Source organism: Notothenia coriiceps, unplaced genomic scaffold (genome assembly GCF_000735185.1).
Source record: "Notothenia coriiceps isolate Sejong01 unplaced genomic scaffold, NC01 NC01_scaffold00037250, whole genome shotgun sequence".
Taxonomy (NCBI): Eukaryota; Metazoa; Chordata; class Actinopteri; order Perciformes; family Nototheniidae; genus Notothenia; species Notothenia coriiceps.
This window is the reverse complement of record NW_011369951.1, coordinates 10,855,326-10,868,117: the sequence shown is the minus strand read 5'-3', so window position 1 is coordinate 10,868,117 and position 12,792 is coordinate 10,855,326. Positions and strand designations below refer to the sequence as shown.

Below are 12,792 nucleotides of genomic sequence, written 5' to 3'. Positions count from 1 at the left end.
ACATTAACAGATGATTTCCAACCATCACTAATGGTTTGTTTTGCCATTGTGTTGAACATTACAATTTCCTTGGAATATTGTTAAAATAATGTTGAATCCCTTTACAAAGTATCCATCCGGCTCAAAGGTTTCAATGGTTTTTAAATCTCTAAGTGTGTTGTTACGTGTCCACCAGAATACTGTGTGCTACTGTGTGTTGATTCCAAGCAGGTTTTTTATTTTTGAAGCTTGTCTTTGCCATGGCAACATGATTGTTTGCTATAAGCTCTGGTCTCCTTCGATGATGTACCTTCCAAGTCCACCAAAGTAACTCTGGGTTCTTCATCGTCTTGCTCTGTGTTCGACCTTGTGATTCATGTAAATAATTCATCCTGATGATTGTGTTTATTCATGTAGCAGACGGACAGAAAATATCTATAAAAAATGTATTTTTGACTTGAATAAATGTGTGATGTGACGCAGCAAAAAACTAAACTCAAAGGGAAAGGCTTTCTTTGCTCACTTTGACAACCACTGTTTTTAAGTGGTTGTGTTTTTGTTTCATACAAAAAAACGATAACATTGCATTAAAAGTATCATGCATTTTAATCTATTGATTAGAAATCCATGTATTATTCAAAATGTATCCTAAATGCATCAACAGCTGCAATTCTAGAGCTGTACACAGCGCCCCCTGCAGCATAAAGGGTGGGACAGCCAAAAACAAGTGCATTACAATAATGACAAGTAGACCTTTTTTAACTTAAAGAGAACGTTTGGCAATTTAACTGCAATTCTTTAACCCTGACAACACTTATATTATTCTATATATATTGATTATGTATAAGTCTACAAACTATTATGGTCTGATGCAGAATAGTCAGCAAGAAATGCTTTATTTTCTCTCCTTCTAAAACATTGTTCTATTAGTTTCATTTATCAGTTTCCACTTGCAGGCATAATTCAGCATATCATTCTGCTGACACAGCAGTTAAAGCAGAGAAGATTACAACTATTTCCTTGGGTTTCAAAACACAAACGTTCCAGTCTCTTGCTCCACAATGAGCTATGTACACACACTCACACTCACATATAAAAACACGCATTTGAATCATTTAAGTCTCATTCAGCAGGTAGTGGCCATGATGGGCAGAGAGAGACAAGTGCATCTTGGGGAATTGACCTTTGACCTGTAAGAATAAATGAACAAGGAAATGTTACACTTCATCAGTAATGCAAATATGATTACCTTTTATAAATATTATTTCTAACAATGATTGGACTCCATCTACAAAGGGCTTATTGGGCAACATTCAGGGGGCTTCAGGTTCACACTGGTCTTTACCTCAGGGCAGCACGAGCCAATCAGGTTAGCTTGTGAAGGCCTCGAAGTCTGAGTCTGAAACAGGGAGCAGGATGTGTAAGACAACAAATTCCCACTGAACTCTTTAACTCCTTAATTCTATCGTAATAAGATGTTTGTCACGTATTGATTTAAAAAATATTATGTTCTATGTATACTGCAAACGGCACTAAAAGGTGATACCAGCACATCATTAGCGAAGCAGCATAATGAAAATGGAAGCGGAACAGATCAGCCAACAATAGTATGTGCGGAACAAAATATCAGATAACATTATTTGAAATGTGTGCTGATTGGTGCTGGCTAGCTGAACATCTTGTTTTGACAGGTTTTAGTGTTTCTGTAAACAACTGAAAACACTATTTTGAGTTATTATTCCTCAATTTCCTTTCCTTTATCAAAATAATATTTTCAATGAAAAATGTACTTAGTTTGCACTGAGAGTAGATCTATTGCACAACATAAGGTGAGACGATATGAGCAGATGAGAAACAGGCAGACTTGTAATGATAAATAAAGGAGTGTAATAATGAGTTAAGTTAATAGTAAGACATTGGTTCAACAACAAACTGAGTGAAATCAAAAGTGAGCATACTGATCAAGTACTTCTTTTAGATTAAATGATGTTATGTGCGCTTTTCATTTGTTTTAAAAATGGCTTATCAACATCAGTTTTTTTGGGATCCAGAAATACCATATAAATGAAAGGGAAAGCGGCACTGCAGTGATTTCATGTGTGGTCGTTAGTTGAAGTAGTAATGGTGGTACACTAGTGGTGTGGTGTGAAATATGTGACAAATAAAGGCAGAACAATTACTGCCATGTTCTTAAAAAAATCAAATATATCAAATATCCTCTTTGAGTCACTTTTTATTTGCTATTTCCTTTTTAACAATCTGCAAAAATAAAAATAACAAAATACATGGCAGTTCAAGGAAATACAAATAATACAGGGAGTTGCCTCTTTCTCATTCCCTTAGGCATCAACAGTATCAGCCATGCTTAATGTTTGCAAGTGATGAACGTTATTCTTTAAAGCGAAGCAAAACTCATGCACAACAAAATAAAGAAAGCACTCGTGAAAATTAGCGACATCTAAATACTACACTTATTGTGCTCTATGTATATCAGCTGTGCCAGAAACAGGACCTGTGATAAGGTACTTAGTGAGACAGGTTTGTCCTTGAACAGCAGTAAAAAAGTGTTAACGTATTAATTACATTTAGAGTAATGTTTTCCTTTCTTAGAGTCGCTCCACACAACACACAGGTCTACAGCAGCAGTCATAGTCAGCAGGTTGTTTTTCGTCACTTTGATTTGTTGATTGGCGACATCATTTTAAAGCATTCATAGTGCAGTTGAACTTAACGACACTCCCTCCCACCTCCTCACCTGACAACATTCCTGTTCACTAATAAAGTATAGCTTTTTCTTTACCTGTGCTTTTCTAACTTGGCACATTTTAGGTGTTAATGTAGGAAACATTTGTATAAAGTCTAAAGTAGTCAAATCATGCAAAGGCATTAAAGGATCACAATATTAAAGATTGAGACTATCATTTACAATCAGTCTTAATGCTGTATTTATTGCACACTGTGCTTTGCCTTTCAATCTCATAAAGGGTTTCCCTAATCTACAATCTGACCAAATATGGTCATGATATTTCAGTGTATTAAGGCTTGTACTATGTACTTCATTAAATGATACTTTGGCCACCGGTTTGAGCAATTCTGACTGGGAAGCCGGTGTGTTTGCAAACAAGCAATGTGTTTTTGCAAAGTGTCCTTCATTTTTGTTTTTGCCTCTATATATATATATATATATATATTCTAAAAATCAGTATCAGCTGATCAATAAACCATTTTTTCAATAAAACAAGTTTTTAAAAGTTATTAAAGTTCTGCATCTTGTTAGAGCCGGCTCCGCTGCGGTGTGAACAGGAAAAAACGGTGCTTATCCGACTCTAGCTCCGGCCCTGGAACCGCGTTGGTGTGAAAGGGGCATTATAGATTTGCATCCATTGATCACACGCATCCACACACACACACACACACACACACACACACACACACACACACACACACACACACACACACACACACACACACACACACACACACACACACACACACACACACACACACACACACACACACACATCACCACAAACTTGGCCACAGCTAAATCCCTCTCGATCCTCACAATCTTTTCAGTCTGTGTAAATATTTGGCATATTTACATACATTCACAAATCATCTGCATTGCTTTACATTTGATCTTTTATCTGTACTGAACAATTATATGGAAATGTCTGGGTTGGCACCATGTCAAAGTCGACTAGCTGTCACTCTTAGTGTTAAATCTGCATGAAAGCATTGTGATAAGTTGAGGCACTGTCTGAGTCTGGCAATCACATTAAATTAGAGTCTGGCTGAAAGCAGAAACATAGAGGTAAGTATACAAAATAAGGCATCCCAAATACACACACACACACACACACACACACATGCACTGTATTAACACATAATACACCCGCACTTCTTTTTATTTTTCACGCTGCCGTCACTATTTTTTTTATTTTTCACGGCAGGTGCAAACTCTTCTTCACTGCTCTGGCTCAGAGGCGAGGTGGTGGCAGTAGTGGAGGACTCAGGAGAGAAGTCTGGTTCGCTTGTTCCCTTTCCCTCCGTTTCCCACCCAGCACCAGGCCCTGAGCCCTTTTTAACCTCCCCCCTGTCCCCTCCCTCCCCTTCACCATCAGCCACATTACATTGTGTAGTCTTAATTTTGTACTTCATGGCTTTGCTCCCATCCCCGGCACCTGATATGAAGTCGGTAGCTGCTCTCTGCTGGGCATCCAATTCTGACAAGCTGCATGCCAAAGCCATCTGCAGATCTTCATCTTCTACTTCTTCATCCTCACTGCCAGCTGCAACCCCGTAGTGGTAGAATGGGGCGGAGCTGAATGAGCGGTGTGGGGCTGCCGAGTGAGGGCTGGGGCGGGGTCTCTCACACTCGGCAGGTGATCTGTGTTGGATTCGGGGCTTCTGAGGAGATTTACGGGACAGATCCCCTCGTCGGCTCAGCTCCAGTGTGAGGGCCATTTCATCCTGCACACCTGGAGACAACACACACAAGAACGAAGGTGTTGATATGAGTTACGAATACGCACAGCTTTCAATATAACACTTTCTTTAAGCCCAACGTTCAACTTGAAAGCTTTTTGATAAGATAATGTCAAAGGTTTGCAGATTAGCATGTTCAGCCTTGATATTGCTCTTTGACTTCGTTTGTGAAAGCATTAAAAGTCACTGAAAGCATTAATTAAAGGTCCCCTATTATACTGTTTTTATTACTTTATTATAGGTCTCAGATATATACAAAGCATGTCTCTGAAGTGCTTGGCTCCAAATACCAAACCCATTGTAGCATCCCATAATTCCCTCTGTTTCAGCCCTGTTTCAAAAGTGCTGATTCTCTGTCTGTTACTTTAGATGAAAATAAGGAGCCCCTCCCCACGCCCCTCTGAGAGATATTTGGTTAAAAATAACACAATGGTGCTCTAGGAGGAGATTCAGGTGATAAGGTGTGGGGGGGGTTATCTTGGTTGGTGATTGGCTAATGGTTACACAAGCCAAAAAATCATAAAGTGGCCTAAATCTGATCAGCTCATTCTCAGACAGGTTTTTATATAAATGGATCAGGACCAGGCTTGGAATTTCGTCATTTTAGGGGCAAGGCCATTTGACCTTTGGTATCACGACATCTTTTAGGGCACTAAGGCCATTGAGGGAAAACATTGGTTTTGGGGCTTACAAATAAATAACTTCACTTTCTGATAAGAAAAACACACGAATGACACGGAAAACAAATCACTTTTTTAATATCAAACATTATAATAGGCCTATGCCTCCATAGTATTACCATATATAAAATGAAATAATCTACTTTGAATAATTAGTGTTTGGTATGTTTTCCATCTACTACTTCTCCCATTCACAAATCCGAAATCAAATCAAAAAATCTAAAATTCTATTAATATGTAACAAATATTTTCCATTTCAGAGCAGAAGAAACAGCCTTCAAGGGTCAAACTCTGCACATACTGTACGTCATTCAGCAGTGCACAGTGAAGCTCAAACAATCAACTGTATGAACAAGCAATGCTTTGAAATGCAAAAGTCTGTCGAGAGTCTCTTTAATAAATTTTTTCAACTCGAGTGTCAAATTCGTGTGACGCGTTCTCACGGTATCCAATCAGCAGTGAGGATCGTAGCCACTGAATCAGAAAACCAATACCTCAGCCGTTAGCTGTTAGGACACCGAGCTCACAGCTCCTCATATCTGTTCAGAAACTGGACAAAGGTTAAACAAGTACAAACCACAGACTGTCTTGTCATGGTGAATATAGTCACTGCTTTATTTCTATCTTTAGGACGTTGTTGTGAGTTTGGACGGAGGATATACAACGTTAGTTTAGCCTGATTGATCCGATCTCCATTCAGAAAACACGCATTTTAAAAGCTTTTTCGCCTGCCGTCTTGTCTGTACACTTGTCAAAGCATTAGTTCTTGGTTTTTACTAACCGGTATCAGTATGTAGTTACTTCGGCATCATTTTGAAACGTGTATTAGAATTAAATCACGGTAAAACATGTTCATTTTGTTGTAGTTGATTTCTACCACAGTATTTACATGGATATAAGCCCCGCCCCCTCTCCAGCGCTTCCTGTTTGAATGACAGGAGTAAACACAGCTGACAGCCGCGGTGAAACTCCAGAGATTATCATCATTATCTCATTATCATATCATTTATCATTATCATAGAGCAATGCAAATATTCGCATTGCGTCTGTTGTGAACGCAGCATAATGCAGACGCTTTTAAAGCAAATTTGATATTTTAACAGTGTGAGGGGCACAAAGGCCATGGTGGCCATACGTACAATTATTTGTGAGGCATAAAGGCCAGATCGAGGGGCAATGACGGGCCGTGAAATTCCTACCCTGATCAGGTAACAAAGAGAGAGAATATTTTATCCTGAAACTTTCAGAATCTCTTTACACAGAGGGGACACATGTTTATGTATAAAAGACAGGAAAAAGTGGATTTTGCATAATAGGTGACCTTTAACAAATATATTTAGAAGAAAGTGAAGGGATAAAAATGGTTACATTAGACATCAGTTTCTTTTTTACACCATTCAGTATGCGTTGTTTCAAGATTCAAGACTTTATTGCTTTCATGTGCACATTAGCTACGGTGTAGCTATGGCAATGACAATCTTAAGTCACAGGCTCCTCCAACAGTGCAACATGAATATATATAGGACATAAAACAGAAAAACAGATAGAATAGTGCAAACTGAATGTTCTTTTACCATTAATTAGGACAGTCTTTAACACCCCGTCCTCCTCGATCTCTGTTCTCTCCTGCCCGTTCTCCTTCGTCCTGTAATAAGAAATAAATGGCAAGGCAAGGTAAGTTTATATATATATAAATAGCAGCTTTCAACACAAGGAAATTCAAAGTACTTTACAAAAATGAAAAACATTAAGAGCATTAAGAAATAGTGCAGCAGAAACGCATTTAAAAACAGTCATTAAAAAGCAAAGAGAATCCGATAAACATCAGCCAATATATGAAAACATTAAGAGCATTAAGAAATCATACACACCCTACACATTCATGCGGCTTGCTATTCTTGGACCCCATCTGTCACTTAAGTCAACAACAAAAGTTCTTAGAATACTTGAAATAGTTGCGTGTGTGTACGTCTTCTAAGAGTGAAGGAACATTTAAATGAGGCATTTTTGACAGATTTAAGATCATTTCCTACAATGTTTCACATTCATGAATTGCATACAGTAGTTAATAACAAGCCCTGCCCGTGAAACCCTGTTCGTTAAAGAAATAGAGAAATATTTGAAAATAATATAGTTCCCAGGAGGGGTAACTTTTCTTTTGGCGCCGTTACGTACTTCTTGGTGGTGGTGCGTTTGCCATTCATGATGCGAGTGGAGGTAGAAACTGACTTGAAGTTGCCCATACCGCCGCCCATGCTGTCCATCCCATCCAGACCACCCATGGAAGAGGAGAAGGATGTAAAATTAACTGAAGAAGGACAGGTGATCAGGAAGGGAAAGCAGAAGAGAAGTGAAGAGAGAAGATGTTGTGAAATGGTGATATCTAGAGTAAGAATTCCTGGTTAAAGGTCAATAACATGTTTTGTGAGGTCACAGCGACTTTGACTTTTGTCCACAAACTTACATTTGTTAATCATAGAGTCCAAGTATACTTTTGTGCCACATTTTTGTTGTTTCAATTTTCTTTGATGTTTTCATACGCCATAATGTCTTATTTGCTGCTAAAATAATGGATACTGTATTTGCTATTTAACTTTCTTCATGTAGCTGTTTACCTCCTGCTGAAGGGAAGGAAAAGAATCGCCCGGGCCCGAGGCGAGAAGACGTGCCTCCGAAGGATGAGAAGTCATCTGGATGAGAGAAAGAGAGAGAGAGAGAGAGAGAGAGAGAGAGAGAGAGAGAGAGAGAGACACTTATTTTTACCTGAAAACTGTACTCAATTTAATCTTCTAACGTGTGGGGTAGGAAGTACCCTTGTTTCATTTACTGCACAGACATGTGACTAATGAGCAAAAATGTAAAAATGCAATTAAAGAGTTAACAGATATCTCTTTATATACAAATTCTTTTTTTGTGACCAACTTTTTATTGTTTTTTGCCCTCACAAAAAGGGACTTAAATACACAGATACCAATTATATAGACAATATAGACAATACAAAAAGAAAAGAAAAGACAAAGAAAAAAAAAATATATATATATAGGGAATCCCTTTCCCATGCCACCCCGTCCCTCCCCCTTCCCCCCCATCTTGCCATTTCACAGAAAATCCTACCTGATGTTTGTTAGCAATCGTCTGGGTTCATCTATCTATTATATTATTATTTATGTTATTGCAAAACAATTTATCCACATAAAATACATTCATACCTTTTTTTCCACATAACATTTCATCTGTTTAAACTGAATTGAGATTAGCTCCTAATAATCTACAATTGCACCAAGGTGTGCGTATATGTACAATAATAATTTAATCATAATGTATTATATACAAATTCTTACAATATAAATAAATATGCTATGATGAATGTGGAATGTGAAATGTCAACAAAGGCTAAAGTCATTAGCAGCATCTAGAAAATAAAAAAATAAAAACCGTAAAAATGTACCTGACCAAATGTAACACTAATTGTTTTGACTGAAGCATTGAGTTCCCCCAAAACTATTTGTTTTAAATACAAATATTTGTTCATATAATATAAATGATAAAAATGCTCATATAAATGAAAATGAATATTGGATTATTGTGACAGACTTACCAAAGAAGTTAGCGAAAGGATCCTGGCCACCAAAAAACTCTCTGAACACGTCATCTGGCTTACGGAATGTGAAGGTGAATCCTGGGAAATCTGAAGAAAACTCTGCGCTGGAGGAACCTGAAAAATCAAGTAGTCGGGGTCAGAGGGATGAGCAACAGCAAAGAGAGTGAAATAGTGGGGGAAAGAGTAGAGAGAGGAAAACGTTATGGTGCCACAACATGAGAATAGTGAATGAAATGGAGGTTGCATGAAACACAAGGAAGAACATGTAGTGGATGCAATAATATTTCAAGCTGGGTTTTAATTACCTGTGGGTGGCCTTCTGTCATTTCCATGTCTGTCATATGCTTCACGCTTACTCTCTGTAGGAGAAGAACAGAGCAGAATTTCATGATGGAATAAAAACCAATGACCTACAGTGTTTCCCACAGAATTTGATTCTATTTGTGGGGGCACCGCACCGCAACCCGGCAAGAAAAGCCAAAGGCCCCTTAACCTATTCGGGTGGCCCACGCATCCACGNCTTTACTTAAAGCTCACCTATTGTGCAAAATCCACTTTTTCATGTCTTTTTTACATAAATATGTGTCCCCTCTGTGTAAAGAGATTCTGAAAGTTTCAGGAAAACCTGAAACTTTCAGAATCTCTTTACACAGAGGGGACACATATTTATGTAAAAAAGACATGAAAAAGTGGATTTTGCACAATAGGTGAGCTTTAAGTAAAGTAACAAAGTATTTGTACTCCACTCCTTCCCACATCTGTCCACTCTGATTCACTCACCAGTATCATGTGACCAGTAGAGATGTCCATGTTGGACTGGGCCGGCTCTTCGCTCCAGGAAGGGGTGGAGCTGTGGGTGGAGGACGGGCTGTGCTGGGGACCGTCACTGAACTGAGAGGAAACGCTGCTGACGCGGGAAGTGTCCGTACCCCTCCGCCCCCCCGCACCTGTGCCAATGGCAGAGCCCGCCAGGCCGCCACTCACTCCGGCCATACATTCCTGGCGGGACAGGGAGGATTTGGACGCCATGTGCTGCCGACATAGCTCCTGGGAGGAAGGTAGGGAGAGGAAGTGGTAGAACAGTAAAAAACAAAAAAGGTTGTTAATTCATACCAGGGTAGCAACTATTTGTTTTTAATTAGATAGATAGATAAATAGAAATAAAATAGCATTAAAAAGTAAAAAAAAAAAATATATATATAGGTGTATGTGGAAAATATACATTTGGGAATAAACATTTCCAGTAACAAATATAATGCAGGATATTATTGTGCAAGAAATTGATTATTCAATATTAAATTGAATATAAATGTAAGATGTACAGTGGGAGTTTAAGTCCAGTTATCAAATAATTGCCTGATCTTGGAGACATGTTTTTCAATGTAGCCTAAATGCTTTCAATAACCGTCCTTTTGACCATACATTATATGTTTTCTTCCATTTTTCCATGAAATGCTGGAACAAACGATATAAAAAGGCCTTTCCCACAGTAAGATGTTCTTACCTGGTAGTCAAAGTGTGTTTCTGCTCCTCCCTCTGGCCCCAGTCCAAGCTTGCCATTGGCCACTTGTTGAGCGTGGTGCCTGAAACAAGCTACAGCCATAGCCAATACCAGCACGCCTCCGACGACTGCCATGGAAACAAGGGTGATGACTGTGCCGCTGGAGCCCTGTGAAACCTTGGTTACCTGAGGGAGACCCCGTGCATCTATCCTCTAGGAAAAACACATCATAAAGAGCATTGTCTGAGCTATAGCCAGCTTCGAAAACACATTCACCAAAGTGCTATCTCGTTTTGTTGACACACACATTTGCCTTTTATGAGTAGTCGATCTCAGATAAGCTACCTCTGGGATTCTGCCCCTGCCACTGGAACTAAAGGTCACTCATTTCATATTAACCATTTGTTTTTATGTAACTGTATATGACAGCAAGGTGTGCTCGGTGAGCTTGATGTTGACATTTAGAGACAGAGCTCTGAGAAGTCAAGGTAATATGAACTAGGGAGTCGTTAAACAGACAGCAGTGTGTCATTCCCCCTCTTCTTCATCTCCTCTTTTATCTTTCAAAACGGTTTTCATCATGCCGCCACAGCAGAATTCAAAGCAAAATAAAACGTCTGCTGAAAAAAAATCACCCCCGCTCTTTCTTCACTCACTGTTGATGAGTGTGAGTCTAATACTTAAATCAGTATACATATCATGCTTTCATTTTAATTAAAATAATGTATGAGTTAACACGTATAGTCAGCATATACCATTAATGCTATGCAGGACAATCGCAATATCTCATCAGCCTAGAATTAAATTGTTTTTTAAGTTGGTAGTTATGCTAAAATGGCATTTTCTTATCAATCCAACAAAGTAAGAGATGAAGGCAATGATTCAGAGATCCGAAATCAATCTATTTCTGTGAGTAATGAGGTTGATGACACCATTGACTGTTGCCATAGCACCTGGGATCCGGGAGTCACAGTAGGGGGTTGGATTAGGAAGTGAAGCACCATGGCAACAATGCAGTGATGGTTATGAGGTGCAGACTTGCTGATTTGTTCTGGCCACTTGCCCTCCAGGTGGCCCACACTCAGAGGGGCATACACTCGCAGACAAACACCCACACACAATATTACAGCACAATGTGATAGTGGATGGAAAACTGAATGTACTGAGTGTGCTGCAGAATAAAACAGTGCACTGCTTGTGGTAGTAAAGTAATTTGAAATAATAATGGTTTTGATGATTAAGCTAATCCTGATGTAGCAGTTGTTGTATAACCTTTTTTTCGGGATGACAAGTGACCTTTCCAAATCTTTACCAAAGCAGTTTAATAGCGTAAGGGAAATACATTATTATTGAACTAATCAAAATGTTCTCACCGAAAGGTAATACATATTTACTCATTTGAAAATACACCATATCCTTCAGCGTTGTGTCCGATTTCTACTGGGTGTTCTCAACACTAACTCACCCAATTGTGTTTCTAAACCATGTTACAAGCAGCCATTTTATAGTAGGCAACCAGCAACATGACCTGATGCAAATGACTTAACATATCTGGGAGACCGAATCAAGCCGTCCGCAGCTACAAAAGATCCATTAGCTGGTGGTCTGTCGGGAGTCTAAACTGACACTGGCAAGTCTGATCATCTGCCAAGATAGGGTCCATCAATTATTAGATTTAAATGAGATGGTATGGATAGCAGAGAAGTGATTATATCTCTGTTGCCTTGACAACTGCTTCATGTGTTACTGAAAGCAGGGGTTACTGAGGACATGTCCCTTTAAGTTTATGTGTGTTTGTGTGTATCACATACCTCTCCTACACCGGTCTGTTTAATCTTCAGGCCTGTTTCAGACTCCAGGAAGTTCTTTTCAGATACTGTTGGGGTGAAAAAACAACCAACAGTTTTGTATTTGTGTGACAAAATTGCAAGTTAGGTGAAATGATGTCAATCTTGCACTAATGTACATTCCCAAAGATATTGAAGTGACTGTTATTTTGTATATATTGATTGTTGTGCTTTTATCTTAATGTGTGCATATGTATAAATGTGTCTGTTGATTGTGTATACAGGACTGTCTCAGAAAATTAGAATATTGTGATAAAGTTCTTTATTTTCTGTAATGCAATTAAAAAAACAAAAATGTCATACATTCTGGATTCATTACAAATCAACTGAAATATTGCAAGCCTTTTATTATTTTAATATTGCTGATTATGGCATACAGCTTAAGAAAACTCAAATATCCTATCTCTAAATATTAGAATATCATGAAAAAGTATACTAGTAGGGTGTTCAACGAATCACTTGAATCGTCTAATTAACTCGAAACACCTGCAAGGGTTTCCTGAGCCTTGAAAAACACTCAGCTTGGTTCAGTAAACTAAATCACAAGTATGGGGAAGACTGCTGATCTGACTGCTGTCCAGAGGACCGTCATTGACACCCTCCATCAGGAGGGTAAGACACAAAAAGAAATTTCTCAAAGAGCAAGCTGTTCACAGAGTGCAGTTTCAAAGCACATCCACAAAAAGTCTGTTGGAA

General features: G+C 38.7%; 1 protein-coding gene across 1 annotated transcript; it reads right to left on the bottom strand.

The window, feature by feature from the left end:
• Window positions 1-766: 766 nt before the first annotated feature.
• Window positions 767-12,173, bottom strand: LOC104967295 (dnaJ homolog subfamily B member 2-like). The gene is made up of 11 exons (XM_010796708.1): window positions 12,061-12,173; window positions 10,253-10,462; window positions 9,525-9,795; window positions 9,054-9,158; window positions 8,746-8,862; window positions 7,763-7,837; window positions 7,323-7,455; window positions 6,722-6,792; window positions 4,164-4,460; window positions 1,325-1,378; window positions 767-1,169 (listed from the first exon to the last, which is right to left on the bottom strand). The coding sequence occupies exons 2-10, from the start codon at window positions 10,382-10,384 to the stop codon at window positions 1,350-1,352; spliced, it is 1,230 nt and encodes a 409-aa protein (XP_010795010.1). The 5' UTR covers window positions 10,385-10,462; window positions 12,061-12,173; the 3' UTR covers window positions 767-1,169; window positions 1,325-1,349.
• Window positions 12,174-12,792: the final 619 nt, after the last annotated feature.